This window comes from Dreissena polymorpha, chromosome 13 (genome assembly GCF_020536995.1).
Source record: "Dreissena polymorpha isolate Duluth1 chromosome 13, UMN_Dpol_1.0, whole genome shotgun sequence".
NCBI classification, from domain to species: domain Eukaryota; kingdom Metazoa; phylum Mollusca; class Bivalvia; order Myida; family Dreissenidae; genus Dreissena; species Dreissena polymorpha.
The window spans coordinates 8,122,316-8,136,927 of record NC_068367.1 but is presented as its reverse complement, the minus strand read 5'-3'; the positions used below and the strand labels follow the sequence as shown (position 1 = coordinate 8,136,927).

General features: G+C 35.2%; 1 protein-coding gene across 2 annotated transcripts in view; it reads left to right on the top strand.

Annotated features, from left to right (window-relative positions):
- LOC127854413 (centrosomal protein of 192 kDa-like) overlaps positions 1–14,612 on the top strand; it is a 41,658-nt gene that overhangs the window by 4,770 nt on the left and 22,276 nt on the right. The window contains exons 4-10 of one of the 2 annotated variants that reach the window (XM_052389433.1): positions 1,475–1,582; positions 7,017–7,166; positions 8,781–8,912; positions 9,414–9,609; positions 11,336–11,481; positions 12,126–12,340; positions 13,742–13,888. In XM_052389433.1, the coding sequence (XP_052245393.1) occupies positions 1,475–1,582; positions 7,017–7,166; positions 8,781–8,912; positions 9,414–9,609; positions 11,336–11,481; positions 12,126–12,340; positions 13,742–13,888 (1,094 nt within the window). Of the gene's footprint in view, positions 1–1,474; positions 1,583–3,595; positions 3,704–7,016; positions 7,167–8,780; positions 8,913–9,413; positions 9,610–11,335; positions 11,482–12,125; positions 12,341–13,741; positions 13,889–14,612 lie in introns of those variants that run through there. The other variant, XM_052389434.1, reaches the window with a different exon arrangement.

The window sequence follows — 14,612 nt, the reverse complement described above, 5'->3', positions numbered from 1 at the left end:
TGCACGCCAAATGGCATTGTACACCATCTGTTAATAATGGAGTTATGGCCCTTTGTATCTTGAAAAAAATGCTTTTTTGAGTGTCAAATATAATACTTTTGTGTCCAGAAGCATATTGGCGAGGGATATCAATTCAACGAATTTGCTTGTTGATGTAACATTTTAAGTTATTGCTCTTTTATGTGGCAGACACATCACTGAAAGTTATTGTTTACTGTACATTTACAATAACTATTTATGCCCCTGGTAGGGTGGCATATGGCAGATAAGGTCCTTTTACTGATCTAAATTTTTGCCAAGGGAAGTAATAATCTTTAAATGGAGATAGTTTTTATAATTATTTGGCATATACACTTCATTTTTGACAAGGGAATAAATATGCAAGTTTACATACATGCCCTACAGATGAAGTGTGAAATTCGTACGTCCATTAATTTTTGGCTAAGTTATTGGTCTTGAACTTAGAAACTATCTGTATGATAAACTTTTTCTGAAGTGTTGTTATGCAAAGCTTTCAGATATTGAGCTGATTTTTGGTATTTGAGTCTACCTACATGACTTACAGATGAAGTGTGAGTTTCTTTTTGGTCCATCGATTTTTGGCTTACTTATGGGCCTTGTTCTGTCAGTCCATGTGTCAGTCAGTCGGTGAGTCTGTCACACTTTTCTGGATCCTGCGATAACTTTTTAAGTTCTTAATATTTTTTCATGAAACTTGAACCATGGATAGATGGCAATATGGACACTATGCACGTCATTTCATGTTGCTTCTACGTCAAAACTTCTGGTTGCTATGGCAACAAATATATATAAAAAAATCTAACAATGGTGGAGCCGGTAGGGAACATTTATTGCTTGGCAATAGTCTTGTTTTCTCTAACAAGCTGCTTTGGGACTTCAAAGCACAGTAGGGGGCATTGTGCTTCACAAATGCAGCTCTTCTTTATCTTGCATGATAACTGACAGGATATTTATTTATAGCATTACCCCTGGTCCAAACAAAAAACATGAATTTGTCATTTTTAGGCTCCATAATCCAGGCTATTTACCAAAGCATTTATTTTGCTCCCCTTCGAAGAAGAGGGGGTATATTGTTTTGCTGGATGTCGGTCGGTCTGTAGACTAGTTTTTTTCAATAACTTGTGAATGGATAAACACTCACTGTGACACTAATATGATTAAATTAACTCTTATGGTTAGTTTTGATGCAAATAATCCTGTGTCAAGGTCATGTTTTGGTGGGCATCTGTCTCCGACCACAGAGCTCTTGTTTATCTATGGCTCTCAGCAAAATGTGTCATTAACAATCAGAAATGACCATCTGGCCCACGTCTCTCACATAAAATATTTTAAAAACTAACATTTTTTGCACCCTTTAGTGCAATTTTATTAAAACAGACTAAATAATTTTTTTAGAAATCAAAGCTTGGTGTTGTATAATATTCTCAAATACATCATGTTCTCTACATTTCAGCCCAAGTTCCTGGAATGTGATGGAAAGAGAATGTCCCTGGAGCACTTCCCCTTTGAGCTGAGGCAGAGGAAGTTTATTATAGACCCCCACAAGACATTTAATGTTGATGTGAGTGCTGCACTTTTAATTCATGTGTATTATCATCAAACTCATTGTAATTTTGTTGGTGCACCTTCATGGGATTTGTGCCTTTAAGTAATAATACTGTTATCAATCTATATATAAACTGTCACATTTAGGAAAGTGTATCTTGCAAAATAATATATGTGACCAATGCTGGAAAAATCAGTCTTGTGTTCAAAAAATCACATTTTGACTTTTTGGCAATTTTGGATTCTCTAAACATTGTAGTTCACAAAACGATATAGATTTTTTATTTATCACATTCAAATCTAATTTTATGACCTTCCAAAGTGACCAACCCTACATTTTACCGTCACTAAAAGTTGTCATTTAATACAAATAAAACAACGAAAACATTAAAAAAACAAGCACATTGTTTTATTAAAACAATAAACTTTGCTTTAGTCAATTACATAATTATAGCGCAATAAACTGACAACAACATTATGGACATTTAAAATGTACCATTTGTGTTGCTATGGTAACCGATCAACATTTTAATAATCACCAGAGCACACAATCACACCTTTTATAAATATATGAATTGTATTTTCAATCAAGTGTTTGTTTAAAGGCAAACACAACATTAATTTCACTGTTTTGTTACTAGTTAAACAATAACATTCAATAATTTTTGTGTTCCATGAACAATTTCCTTCTTTATTCAGTTATATGTGTATTTAAGTATAATGTAACCTCAAACACAACAGAATGGAAAAAAACAGCATTGAAAAGTGTTGGTTAAAAGTACACTTGGATACTAAATGTTTAAGTAAATGAAATAATCATTATTTATAATTATTTCTGATATAGAAAAATTGACAAAATAAACAATAACTTAAACATAAAAATTGTTTGTTTTTGTTACTATGGAAACAATGTAGCAAACAAACAAAAATATAGGATTTTCATAGTAAAACATAAATAAATACAATATTCACACTGATTTTTTTCCAGTTTTTCGGAAAGGCAGTCTGTGTCCATAAGGTGAAAACAATTGCATGGTAACATGGAAAAAATGATTTTTGTTTTGTAAATATGAGATATAAAAAAACTTATGCAATTAGAACAACAAGTTGTTGGTTCATCTATGCGACAGTATTCACGAATATTTTCAAATAAATACCACTGACGGTCCAGATCAAGCCCTTTCGCAAACATTTCTTATGGCAGGTTGTCACAGCTCACATTAACATTCACTTTCGAGACCTTCCTGAGAGTGATTCTGACTACTGGTGAGTCACTTAATTCCCTGCACTCCACAACACCGGGATGATCTGCTGACACATGGAAATTGATGAAATTTGGTGACATTCTTTATGTGGTGAAACAATGTCGAATGGTAATCCTTCCTTTCTTAGATATCAACAGGATTGGAAGTGTCCCCCACAAGCTGGGGGATGTTGTGGCCCGTCCTTGACAATAACCCCACAGACGCAGCGACATCAGACAACATTTCTGCATTGAAGTTTCTGTATCATGATTACCATTTAATTAAGAAATTGTATTTTTTTTTTATTTTATTACATGGCAGAACTATACAACTGGATTGACCTATGGAAATGCAAACAAGGTTTATCAAGAAGGATCATGCATAAAGCTTAGTGTGGTGATTCTGTGTAAACCTGAAATGTTAAAAAATATTTTTTTTAAAAGGTCAGGCTACAATTTAGAATATGTATTTTGTAGTAATTGACTGAGTTAAAAATGGTTTGACTCATTACAATATATTATTATAAGAGATTTTTCCTTTTGGGATTGATACCAGAGTAAAAAAATTTTTACATTTTCACTACAAATCAACACGCTTTACCATTTTGCAATTGCTTTACTGCAAACAAATATTTTTAACAACAGGTTTATCTAAATTAATTTCTCAACATTAAAAAAAGCTATCAGAAACACAATAACTAAGGGCTTGTTATTACATACAAGAACTCTCCACAGAAGGTACCAGATGACTATGTTGTTTTTATTTTGGCCGCAACAGTTGTCACACTGAAAGTGAGCATGCTGTTGGCCAAGACTGTTTGTGTTGAGGTAGTGGTGAACCTGGCTGACCACAGCATTTGCACCTTTACCATGTGACTGGCCTTCGTCTGCAAGGTAAAACACCTGCTTTCCTGTGAAACAGAAAACTAATAAATATACCGTAAAATCTTACTAGAGATACCCAAATAGTTCTTTTTTTTCCAATTACACTTCAACACCGTTATTTCGAAGTCGTCGGGACCGTTAAAAAACTTCGGATTAACGATAATTCGAAATAAACATTTGACAGACGACTTCTTTGATTCTGTAAGAATAAAACGTTGTTGAATTCACATGGTTCTGTCACACTGTACTTTAAATAAATGTTTTACTTAAAAATGTAAACTAGTCAGATAGCAATAGATTTCTACTTGTAACAAACGGAGAAATGAAACGATTCTTTTTCTTCTTTTTATTTTCTCTAATTACAGAGCATAATAAAATATCATAAATAGAACATCATACAAGTAAATACATATTAATACATTTTCGGAAATGAATTAACATTTTTTTTAAATAAGATGCGATGTCTCTCTGAACACCGGCGTTAGCAGCACTAAACTGCACACGTGCAACATATTTCTCAAATTTGTCAAGGACATTGAAGAACTCACTTCCGCCCGTGTGTTGCTCGCAGAACGTCGTTGATGCATGTGGTAACATGTTGATTAGATATCAATGTTAATTCTTGTGTTGTCGGCCTCGTTGTCGGCTTTTGACAACTTTATAAAATTAACACGCTACGCGCAGACGACATAGGTGTAATTATCGGCTTTTGATGCGCAACGCGCAGACGACATAGGTGTGAAATTACGCTCAGTTTTTTGCAGTTTTGACTTCGGATTAAAGATTGATAATAAGGTGCAAATTATAGTGTTGGGACCGACAGAATCTATTCGAATTAACGATTTCTTCGGTTTAAAGAAGTTCAGATTAACAATGAAATTTTACATTGAACAAAGAAGAACCACAATCGGGACCTGAAAAATACTTCGAAATAACGGTGACTTCGGATTATCGGTGTTCGAAATAACGATGTTGAAGTGTAATTAATAGGTGGTTTGAAACATTTAGATAATGCATGGTTATTGTCTTATAAAAGATTGATATTAGACGAGAAATGATATCCTCCAGACCACACACGCACACAAACACGCACACACACACACAACAATAAAAAGTAAATAATCAATGGGTAGTTGATTACATTCATAGACTGATTCAGTTTGTGGATAGCAATGATATTAAATTAATTCAAATACCAGATCCTTCACAGCTGATTCCATACACCTCACACTTCCTTGGGGTCTTGAAAAATAACTTCCCAACCTGTAGAATATCAAATTATTGGTTATTTATCTACATAACACTTTTTTATAATAATAATTATTAATTAAATTTGCGCTTAAACATTTCTAAAAAAAGTCAACCTTAAATTTTATTGTTTATCAGCTTCTGCCAAATCAAGTTCAGACTTTTCAATAAACGCAGTATCTGATGTTGTTTTTTTTGACAGCTTCTACATCAATATCAATATCAGACTCATCATGGTTTGACTCAAGGTCACTTTCATAATCACCTAACACATCAAACAAATCTTGAGTAGCTGGGTGATAAGTTTCAAAACAAAGTTAATTTACATTCGATAAATCATTTGAATTTAAAAACGAAGTGTTCTGGTCTTGTGAAATTTCATATGGTGTTAATAAATTGAGACATGATACTTTAAAGTCAAATTTAAATCTACCACCATTTCATGTAAACAATTCAGTTGCTATCGTACAGTTTACTTCTGGGTCAAACTTGCGAGTCGCGAAAATTAATCACATAGCCAAAATACATGTATGTCTTTCACTTACCTATTTTGAGCATGTGGAAATATCATTTCCGAACCTTCTTCGATTGAAGACATCCAACAGTACACGATGTCACTTTGATTTACAGCGTTTAATAGCCATTGAAAATGAACACTACGAGACAGGTTGCGCTACCTGTGAACTGCTCAAACAAAACTGTGTCATTCAAGTGGAATAATTTGAAATAAATAAACGGATTACAAACCACCAATTGTGCCAGTGTTTAAAGTACATATTCATGCTGTATTGTGGAAATTTTCAAAGCATGACATAAATTATGAGCCGAGAAATTGTATGAAAAAGACAAAATATCCAGCGAAATTTCGTACAAGATTTTTATCTCGCGATTTCCCGACATAAACGTCATCGTACACAAGACTGATTTTCGCTGACGACGTCACATATATATAAACTGACACAGGAAAACTTGAACATTTTGAGTGTTAAGCACAAATCTTTTTTATGTGCTCAATATTTCTATATTAGACACAAAGTTTCAAATTCAGCCCCATAGGCGTTCCATTTTTGCTTCCATTTGCAGTCAATGTTTGCTTATATAAGTCCTGCCAAAACTGTGAACTACTTTTTTCGTAGGCATGGAATGTTGCTTACGTTGTAAAAATGTAAACAAACATAGGGATTTATATTTTATTCAGAAAATTAATAAACAATAAGTATTAAGTAAAACTTTTAATTTAATAAGTATATTCAAAATGGAAAATATGAAATAAATGAGCATTCATCTATGGAAAAAAATTAATCAAATGCATATTTGGGACTCGCTTGCTTTTCTTTACATGAATACAAATTATAAAACAGTAATAATAAACATTTAACTTAACACAAAAAGATTTAATAAGTTTTTAATTTAAAAAAATGAACATGACAGATTTGATCCTTTGATCAAAAGGAGAATTTAGGGCAACTTGTACTTTAAAGTTCCAGTTCGCGGAATAGATAGTTGTTTTGCATATGAATCCCATAGTGAAAAATTAACTTTACATATTAAATTCATTTAAATATATTTTTTATTGAGGTTGACATCGAAAACCTGGTCAAAATCGGTTTTGAACCGATAAAATAATACATAAATGATCATAAATACATGCAATGGGTGAAAATCATTGCAGCGTCGCAAGTTATGCAAATTATATCTGAAAAATGCTCATAACTTCTATGTTGCTTCATATCTAACATTCATATTTGGTATACATGTGTATATGGATAAGGCCTTTCCATACGCATACAAATTTTGACCCCTTTGACCTTGAACTTAGAGTCCGCGTTTTAGGTTTCGAAAGATGCGTTTAGGTTTCGAAAAATGCTCATAACTTCTATTAAAGCTTTTATTTTGTGTCATTCTTATAAATAGCAAAGCAAAAAAAAAGGGATTATCATACACAATGAATTAATATAGACAAAGAAATACTTAAGTAAGATGCTTTGTCAAAATCTTCAATTGATCGAGAGAAAGATAAAAACTCCGACTGGTGCACCTGACAAGGTTTTTTTACTCTCATTATTTCATCCAGGTTATGTTCCTACCAAAGCGTCCAGGTGCTTATGTAGCCCAGGTGCAGGTGTTTTCACTCTCGTTCCTGAATCGCAGCCAGATGAAGGAACGTGACGTTGTCCCTGTCAACATCTCCTTTCAGGCTTCAGCAGAGGACCCGTGGATCAAGGTATACATTTTTGTGTCATCATCAGCAACAAAGATGTTTCTTCTTAATAACGTGAAATTGTGTGTGTAAATGTATGTGTTGGTAGCTAACACGCGGACCAAGCTTTTGATTGCCATTCAAATGTGTTATATTAAGGTAAAGGACAGTTTTACTTAAAAAAGAAAGACTTGTTCTCCATGCAACAACCAGAGTTTGCTTGTAGGTGTTGCGCTGACATTTTTTATGAAGGTAGCTTACATGCAAACTTCCTTGGGATCGCACAATTAATTATTTGTATAACTTAAGCATTGAAAACCTGACTTTATGGCATTGCAGTTTCTTTGAGAAGCCACAAATGTAAACAAACAAAACCGAATTTGGCTAACTGAATGACATCTTTTGTCATAGCAAGGTCATATCTAAAGTTTATATTATTCCTAGTCATTATTGAGCTTTTGTCTCTGTATTCTTTCTGTTTAAGGTCAAATTTGCTTCCATATATTGTAATTAGTTTTTATGCCCCCGGTAGGGTGGCATATAGCAGTTGAACTGTCCGGCAGTCAGTATGTCTGTCCGTCCGTCCGAAAAAAAACTAACATTGGCCATAACTTTTTAAATATTGAAGATAGCACCTTGACTTTGGCATGCATGTGTTTCTCATGGAGCTGCACATTTTGAGTGGTAAAATTTCAAGGTGAACATCATCCTTCAAGGTATAGGGTTGAAAAAACAAAGTCAAGGGAAATAATAAGCTTTAAATGGACATAGTTATCTGACCTGCCCACGTATATATTTTTGTTAAATAAATCAAAGCGGCGCAGTAGGCGGCATTGTGTTTCTGACAAACACATTGTGGTAAAAGGTCAAGGTCATCCTTTACGGTCGACGTTAAAAATACAGATTAAAAGGAGGTAATAAGCTTAAAAAAGGGAGAAAATTATTCAATATTGAACATAACCACTTTATATATTTGGCATGCATGTGTTTCTCATGGAGCTGCACATTTTGAGTGGTGAATCTACAGTCACGGTAGTGGCTTTTAATTATTTGCTACTAAAAATAGACATTTGTTACAGACAATTATTTTCAAGGGAAGAAATTTATATAATTATAAATCTCATTTATTTCCTTAATAAGAATTGAAGTTCTTTTCTTAGTTACTGTACAGATTTATTATTTTGATTATTAATAACCCAAATGATAGATTTGTCAGAGTTTTTTTTAAATGAAATAATTATAATTTCTTTGATGTCCATTACATACCTGTGGACTTATGTCCATAGATACATGATCAACTCTGGCTATGATCTCTTTTAAACCACAGGCCTTGGTTGTCAGTGATGTCTGACATGGTCATAATTGACTGTGAGACCCTCCCCCCCCCCCCCCCCCCTAACCCTCCCCCCCCCCCCCCCCCCCCCCCTAACCCCACCCTTCCACCCCGGTTGGATTGGCATAATTCAAGGGAAGTAATAACCTTTAAAGGGAGATGATTTCTATACCTGCCAAACGATAAATAGAAAATTTAATTTCAATGCGGCGCAGTAGGGGGCATTGTGTTTCTGACAAACACATCTCTTGTTAGCACTTTGTTTTGCGCTGATAATAGACCAGCTTTATGACGATTGTGCGCAGGTGTCCTGTGATGATGGCCAGTGCAACTCTGTAGACTTTGGCGAGTTACTATGGGGTTCTTGTGGTGAGAAGACCATCTGTATACAGAACATGGGCCAGGCCACTGTACCACTCAGGCTGGCCATCACATCGGTATGCAGTCCACTTTACGCAACTTGGGGATGGGGTCCTTTGCAAACATTTTGGCTGAAAATCAATTAATATTTTGCAAAATAAGGGATGAAAATTAAAGCTGTGGAATACAAAATCATGGGAAGAAACTGCTTTAAATGATAACCTAGTGATTGGAAAAAAATGGCCCTGACTAAAGAGGTTAAAACAATCTGTTGTGTTTGTCTTGCACCTTAACTATAATTTGCTGTAGAGATACTAGGCCCTAGAGCAAATATGTTTATTGTTGAGTTGTTATTAAATAAAAAGGTGGACTTTGAAAGATTTGTTCAGTAGTTCTAACACAATAATACTTTGTTATACTCTCATTAGAGGTTCAATAATTTACTGTCAACACTGCTTTCACTAACTTAAATCGGTTTTTGTGCAACCTTTAATTACACAAATAATCATTGGGTTTGAGAAAACCAGATTTCATGATTTAAAAAATTCATTACTTTCACACATGCTCTTACCCTGCAGAATAAAGCGTGGCACTGCTTTGCCTTCGAGCCTGAGGGGGGGGTCTCCGACGTATCGATAATCTCTGGTTGCCACCCACCAACCTCAGGTCAGGGTCGAAGCATAATAAACATCAGTTTGCCAGGCTGTGATCAACCATTCTCCTACCAGAAGGTGAAGGTCTGGTGCAGGCCACCAGAAAAACAGTTCACCAAAGGTGAGTGTAGTCTATTTCATAGTCCACTCCTTACAGTTCATCCTAATGCCCAATGTATAATGTATTCCATAGTCCACTCCTTACAGTTCATCCTAATGCCCAATGTATAATGTATTCCATAGTCCTCTCCTTACAGTTCATCCTAATGCCCAATGTATAATTTATTCCATTCCACTCCTTACAGTTCATCCTAATGCCCAATGTATAATGTATTCCATTCCACTCCTTACAGTTCATCCTAATGCCCAATGTATAATGTATTCCATTCCACTCCTTACAGTTCATCCTAATACCCAATGTATAATGTATTCCATTCCACTCCTTACAGTTCATTCTTATGCCAAATGTATAATGTATTCCATAGTCCACTCCTTACCGTTCATCCTAATGCCCAATGTATAATGTATTCCATTCCACTCCTTACAGTTCATCCTAATGCCCAATGTATAATGTATTCCATTCCACTCCTTACAGTTCATCCTAATGCCCAATGTATAATGTATTCCATTCCACTCCTTACAGTTCATCCTAATACCCAATGTATAATGTATTCCATTCCACTCCTTACAGTTCATCCTAATGCCCAATGTATAATGTATTCCATTCCACTCCTAACAGTTCATCCTAATGCCCAATGTATAATGTATTCCATTCCACTCCTTACAGTTCATCCTAATACCCAATGTATAATGTATTCCATTCCACTCCTTACAGTTCATCCTAATGCCCAATGTATAATGTATTCCATTCCACTCCTTACAGTTCATCCTTATGCCCAATGTATAATGTATTCCATTCCACTCCTTACAGTTCATCCTAATGCCCAATGTATAATGTATTCCATTCCACTCCTTACAGTTCATCCTAATGCCCAATGTATAATGTATTCCATTCCACTCCTTACAGTTCATCCTAATACCCAATGTATAATGTATTCCATTCCACTCCTTACAGTTCATCCTAATACCCAATGTATAATGTATTCCATTCCACTCCTTACAGTTCATCCTAATACCCAATGCATAATGTATTCAATTCCACTCCTTACAGTTCATCCTAATGCCCAATGTATAATGTATTTCATTCCACTCCTTACAGTTCATCCTAATGCCCAATGTATAATGTATTCCATTCCACTCCTTGCAGTTCATCCTAATGCCCAATGTATAATGTATTCAATTGTCCACTCCTTACAGTTCATCCCATTGCCAAAATTCACAAAGTTCTAAAGCGAAATATTAGTCATATAGTGAAGAAAAAATGAGAGATCAAGTTTGGTATGTGAAATCCTATCATAATTGTTTGTAAAGGGATTCAATTTGAAGTTCACAAGCAATATAAATTTTACCATTTTAAAATGATTTAGCCTTAGAATAGACCTACGGTATTTATTCAGTCATTACCCAATACCCAAATTGTATGACCTTATCGATTGACCTACCATTTAACCCTTTACCAATTAGATAAGTATTTTGAGGCAGTTCTAGTCCATTAGAAAGATAAATTTAATTAAAGACGTTTTGTACTAGATTCAAATTTTAAAGGCTTCCCAACCCTTAGATACTGATGAGCAGCAAACAGCATAAAACCTGAACAGACTGCGAGTTACTCGCAGGCTGTTCTGGTTTTATGCTGTTTTCACATAGCCATTTTCACTTTGTCTCTGTGTGGAAAAGGGTTACCTGAAAAGCAGTGTGAATACAAACCCAGCCTTTATGTTTTGCAGCTCTGGCCCGCCAGCCCCCCGAAGTGTTCGAGTGCAGTGTGGATATTGAGGTGGACACACCCTGCAGTCGCCAGCCAAAACTGAGCACCTTGCATCTCAAGGCAACCGTAGGCGTATGCAAACTGCACACACAGACCAACCTCAAGGTTTGCCGACTATGCAGAGAGTAACGTGTTTGAATCTATTGTTTAGAACTCAAATCAAAATCTTACTAAGAAACCTAAGAGGTTTTAAAGTGTGTTTGTGTTTGTTTAGGCAAATTTTGATCTGACAAATAATATGGTTAGTGTATGTTTGTGTAAGCCTGTTGAAAAATAGCTGTGTATCTCTTCTTACGTGTAAGTAATATCTCTATTTATTGTTTGATGTTTACATCTTTATATAAATGATTTTTAATGTTAATTCTTAACTCTTGTTTCCCCCAGGAGTTCAAAGCTAACTGTAATACATGGCTTTTAACACCCAGGAGTTCAATGCTGTAATACTTGGCTTATAACACCCAGGGGGCCGTTTCATAAACGATCATACAACAATTTTAACTTACGAGAGAATTTTGTAATCTTCATAAGTAGATGAACTCGCTCTCCATGCTTGTCAAATATAATATATACGGCGCTTGAGATGCCAACTTAATTAATTAAGTACTGAAAATTTATGATAATATGATATGGACTTTAGCAATTATGTATCTTCCAAAAATGTATCGCATCGTAAATGTGTACTACGATGTTAATTAAAACGGTCCCCAGGAGTTAAAGTCCAGCTGTAATACATGTCATGTAACCTTCAGGAGATCCACATCAGGTCTAGTCCCAAGGCTTCAGAGAGGACGACAGTGAGGCTGTTCAACGCGGGGAACCTGTCCTTGACTGTGTCCTTCGGAATCAGTGATCATCGTGACGTGTTCATTGTGTCGCCTACCAGTCTGCTTTTGAAACCACATGAAGATGGTAGCATTGTCATCACCTTCAAACCCAATCTTGATAGCATGAAGAAGTTTGTTACGTATGTATGATTACTTACCATTTGATTATTTAGATTATGATGATTATGTTGCAATAAATCAAGCAAAGCGTTGGGACTTGTATCAGAGAATCTTTGTGAAGCGAATACAGTGGTTTCATTTAATTTTGTTGACATGAAATATATTTTGATTTGAAAATCTGACATGTTTGTTGAATGTGTGGGGAAAAATATTTCTGAGGCAAGACTTGGAGCAGATAAATTCATGGAACATTTGAAATCATGTTTGTACGGACCTTCAAAATCCTTGATTTTTTCAAATGATATTGGTTTGACAGTAGTATGATTATTGTGTATTTATGGCTTTTTCAACCAGCATAAAACCAAAACAGCCTGCAAGTAACTCACAGTCTGTTCAGGTTTTATGCTGTTTGCTGCTCATCAGTAACAAAGGGTTGGAAATGAAGCCTTAAAAACTTGAATCTTGTAAGACAGGTCTTAAATTAAATACAACTCGCTAAGAGACTACAAATGCATCAAAATAGGTATCTAAGTGGTAAAGGGATAAGCTTGCAGAAATGAAATTATCTTTAACTTTACAAATGACACACTTATTTGAACCTACAAATAATTGTATTGGTCAGTAGAGCCAGTTTAGACTCAGTCTGATAATATGATTTTAGGCTGTTTTTATGCCCCCGGATCGAATGATCAGGGGTATATTGTTTTTGGCCTGTCTGTCTTTCTGTCTGTCATTGTATGTGTCTGTCATTGTATGTGTCACAAAACTTTAACCTTGGTCATTACTTTTGCAATATTGATGATAGCAATTTGATATTTGGCATGCATGTGTATCTCATGGAGCTGCACATTTTGAGACATGAAATGTCAAGGTCATCCTTCAAGGTCAAAGGTAAAAATAATAAATCAAAGCGGCACATTAGGTGGCATTGTGTTTCTGACAAACACATCTCTTGTTTGTTACTTCTCTTGCATTCTTCCATCTTTTATTTGATATATAGATAAACATATTAAATGCAAATATTTCTTTAACTTTAGCTAATTTCTCAATCTTTTCAAGATAGAAACTTTTAGTGAATTCTTTTGGTGGGTTGGGTATTTTTCTTCTGAAATGTTTCTCAAATCACCTTCTTGCGTTATTCATATGAGCCGCGCTGTGGCAAAACTAAGCATAATGCCTGTGCTTTAAGTTACTTCCCCATTAGCATGTGCAGCTTGAACAACTTTTTTACCCTCGTCTGTATTTAAGAAGACCGACTGGATTTAAGGAGACTTTCTTTAAAGGAAAAATCTCGTAACAGCTGAAAATGTTGCTCCTTATTAGCCTTTGCAGACTGCACTGGCTTATCTAGTAAAATACTTTCCCAGCATAGTCTAGTTTTCTCAGAGCGCTGCCCATATGTAAAGCCGGTTTGTTTTCAGGCTGTTGTTGATGATGGTGCAGCCCAGTGGCCCAGTGTTTGAGCTGCAGATAGTGGGGGAGGTGCAGGAGGCTGTGCCAGAAAACCTTCAGCTGCTCTGTGATATTACCACCCTGGACTTTGGTGGTGTGGCTCTGGGAAAAACATGGTAAACGTTTAGAAAATATACCATTCCTGCTGTTAATCTGAGGACTTGAAAATTGTTAAACCTTTAACTAGTGGTCAAAATTGTTATTAAAACTTTGTTCTGTTTTTTATGCCCCCAAATCGAATGATCGGGGGCATATTGTTTTTGGTCTGTCTGTCTGTCATTCTGTTCCTTGGTTTAAGTTTTGTGAAAACTTTTGCAATATTGAAGCAACTTGATATTTGGCATGCATGTGTACCGTAAATCCACGAATATAATACGCCCTCGTGCATAATACGCACCCCCGAGTTTGGTCAAAATTTATCGGTAAAAATTGAAAATCCGAGTAAAATACGCACTAAAAAAATCAGTGTCCGAAATCGGCCATTTCCGAAAAAATGTGTCAATATATTTTTGTGCTGTGAAAATAGCAAATCAATTTGGTGTTGTCAACTATCTGTTACCCCGGTATATTGATTGGGATGTGTTATACATTTGTAGTGCTGTTGTTATGACAGTTGCATAATAAATATCTCTGTCTATTGTTTATATAACCGTTGATTGTTACCGATAACACATGGGCCCCTTGCTGACATCCAGGTCAAGCAGTCATAATTACAAAAGAAAGAAGCAGAGACGCTGTTTTTTGTTCTCACATTTAATTCAATTTGACAATATTCGGGACGATAATAATTATAATAATAATAAAGTAATAAGAAGACAAAATGGTTACTTCCGTTTTTAT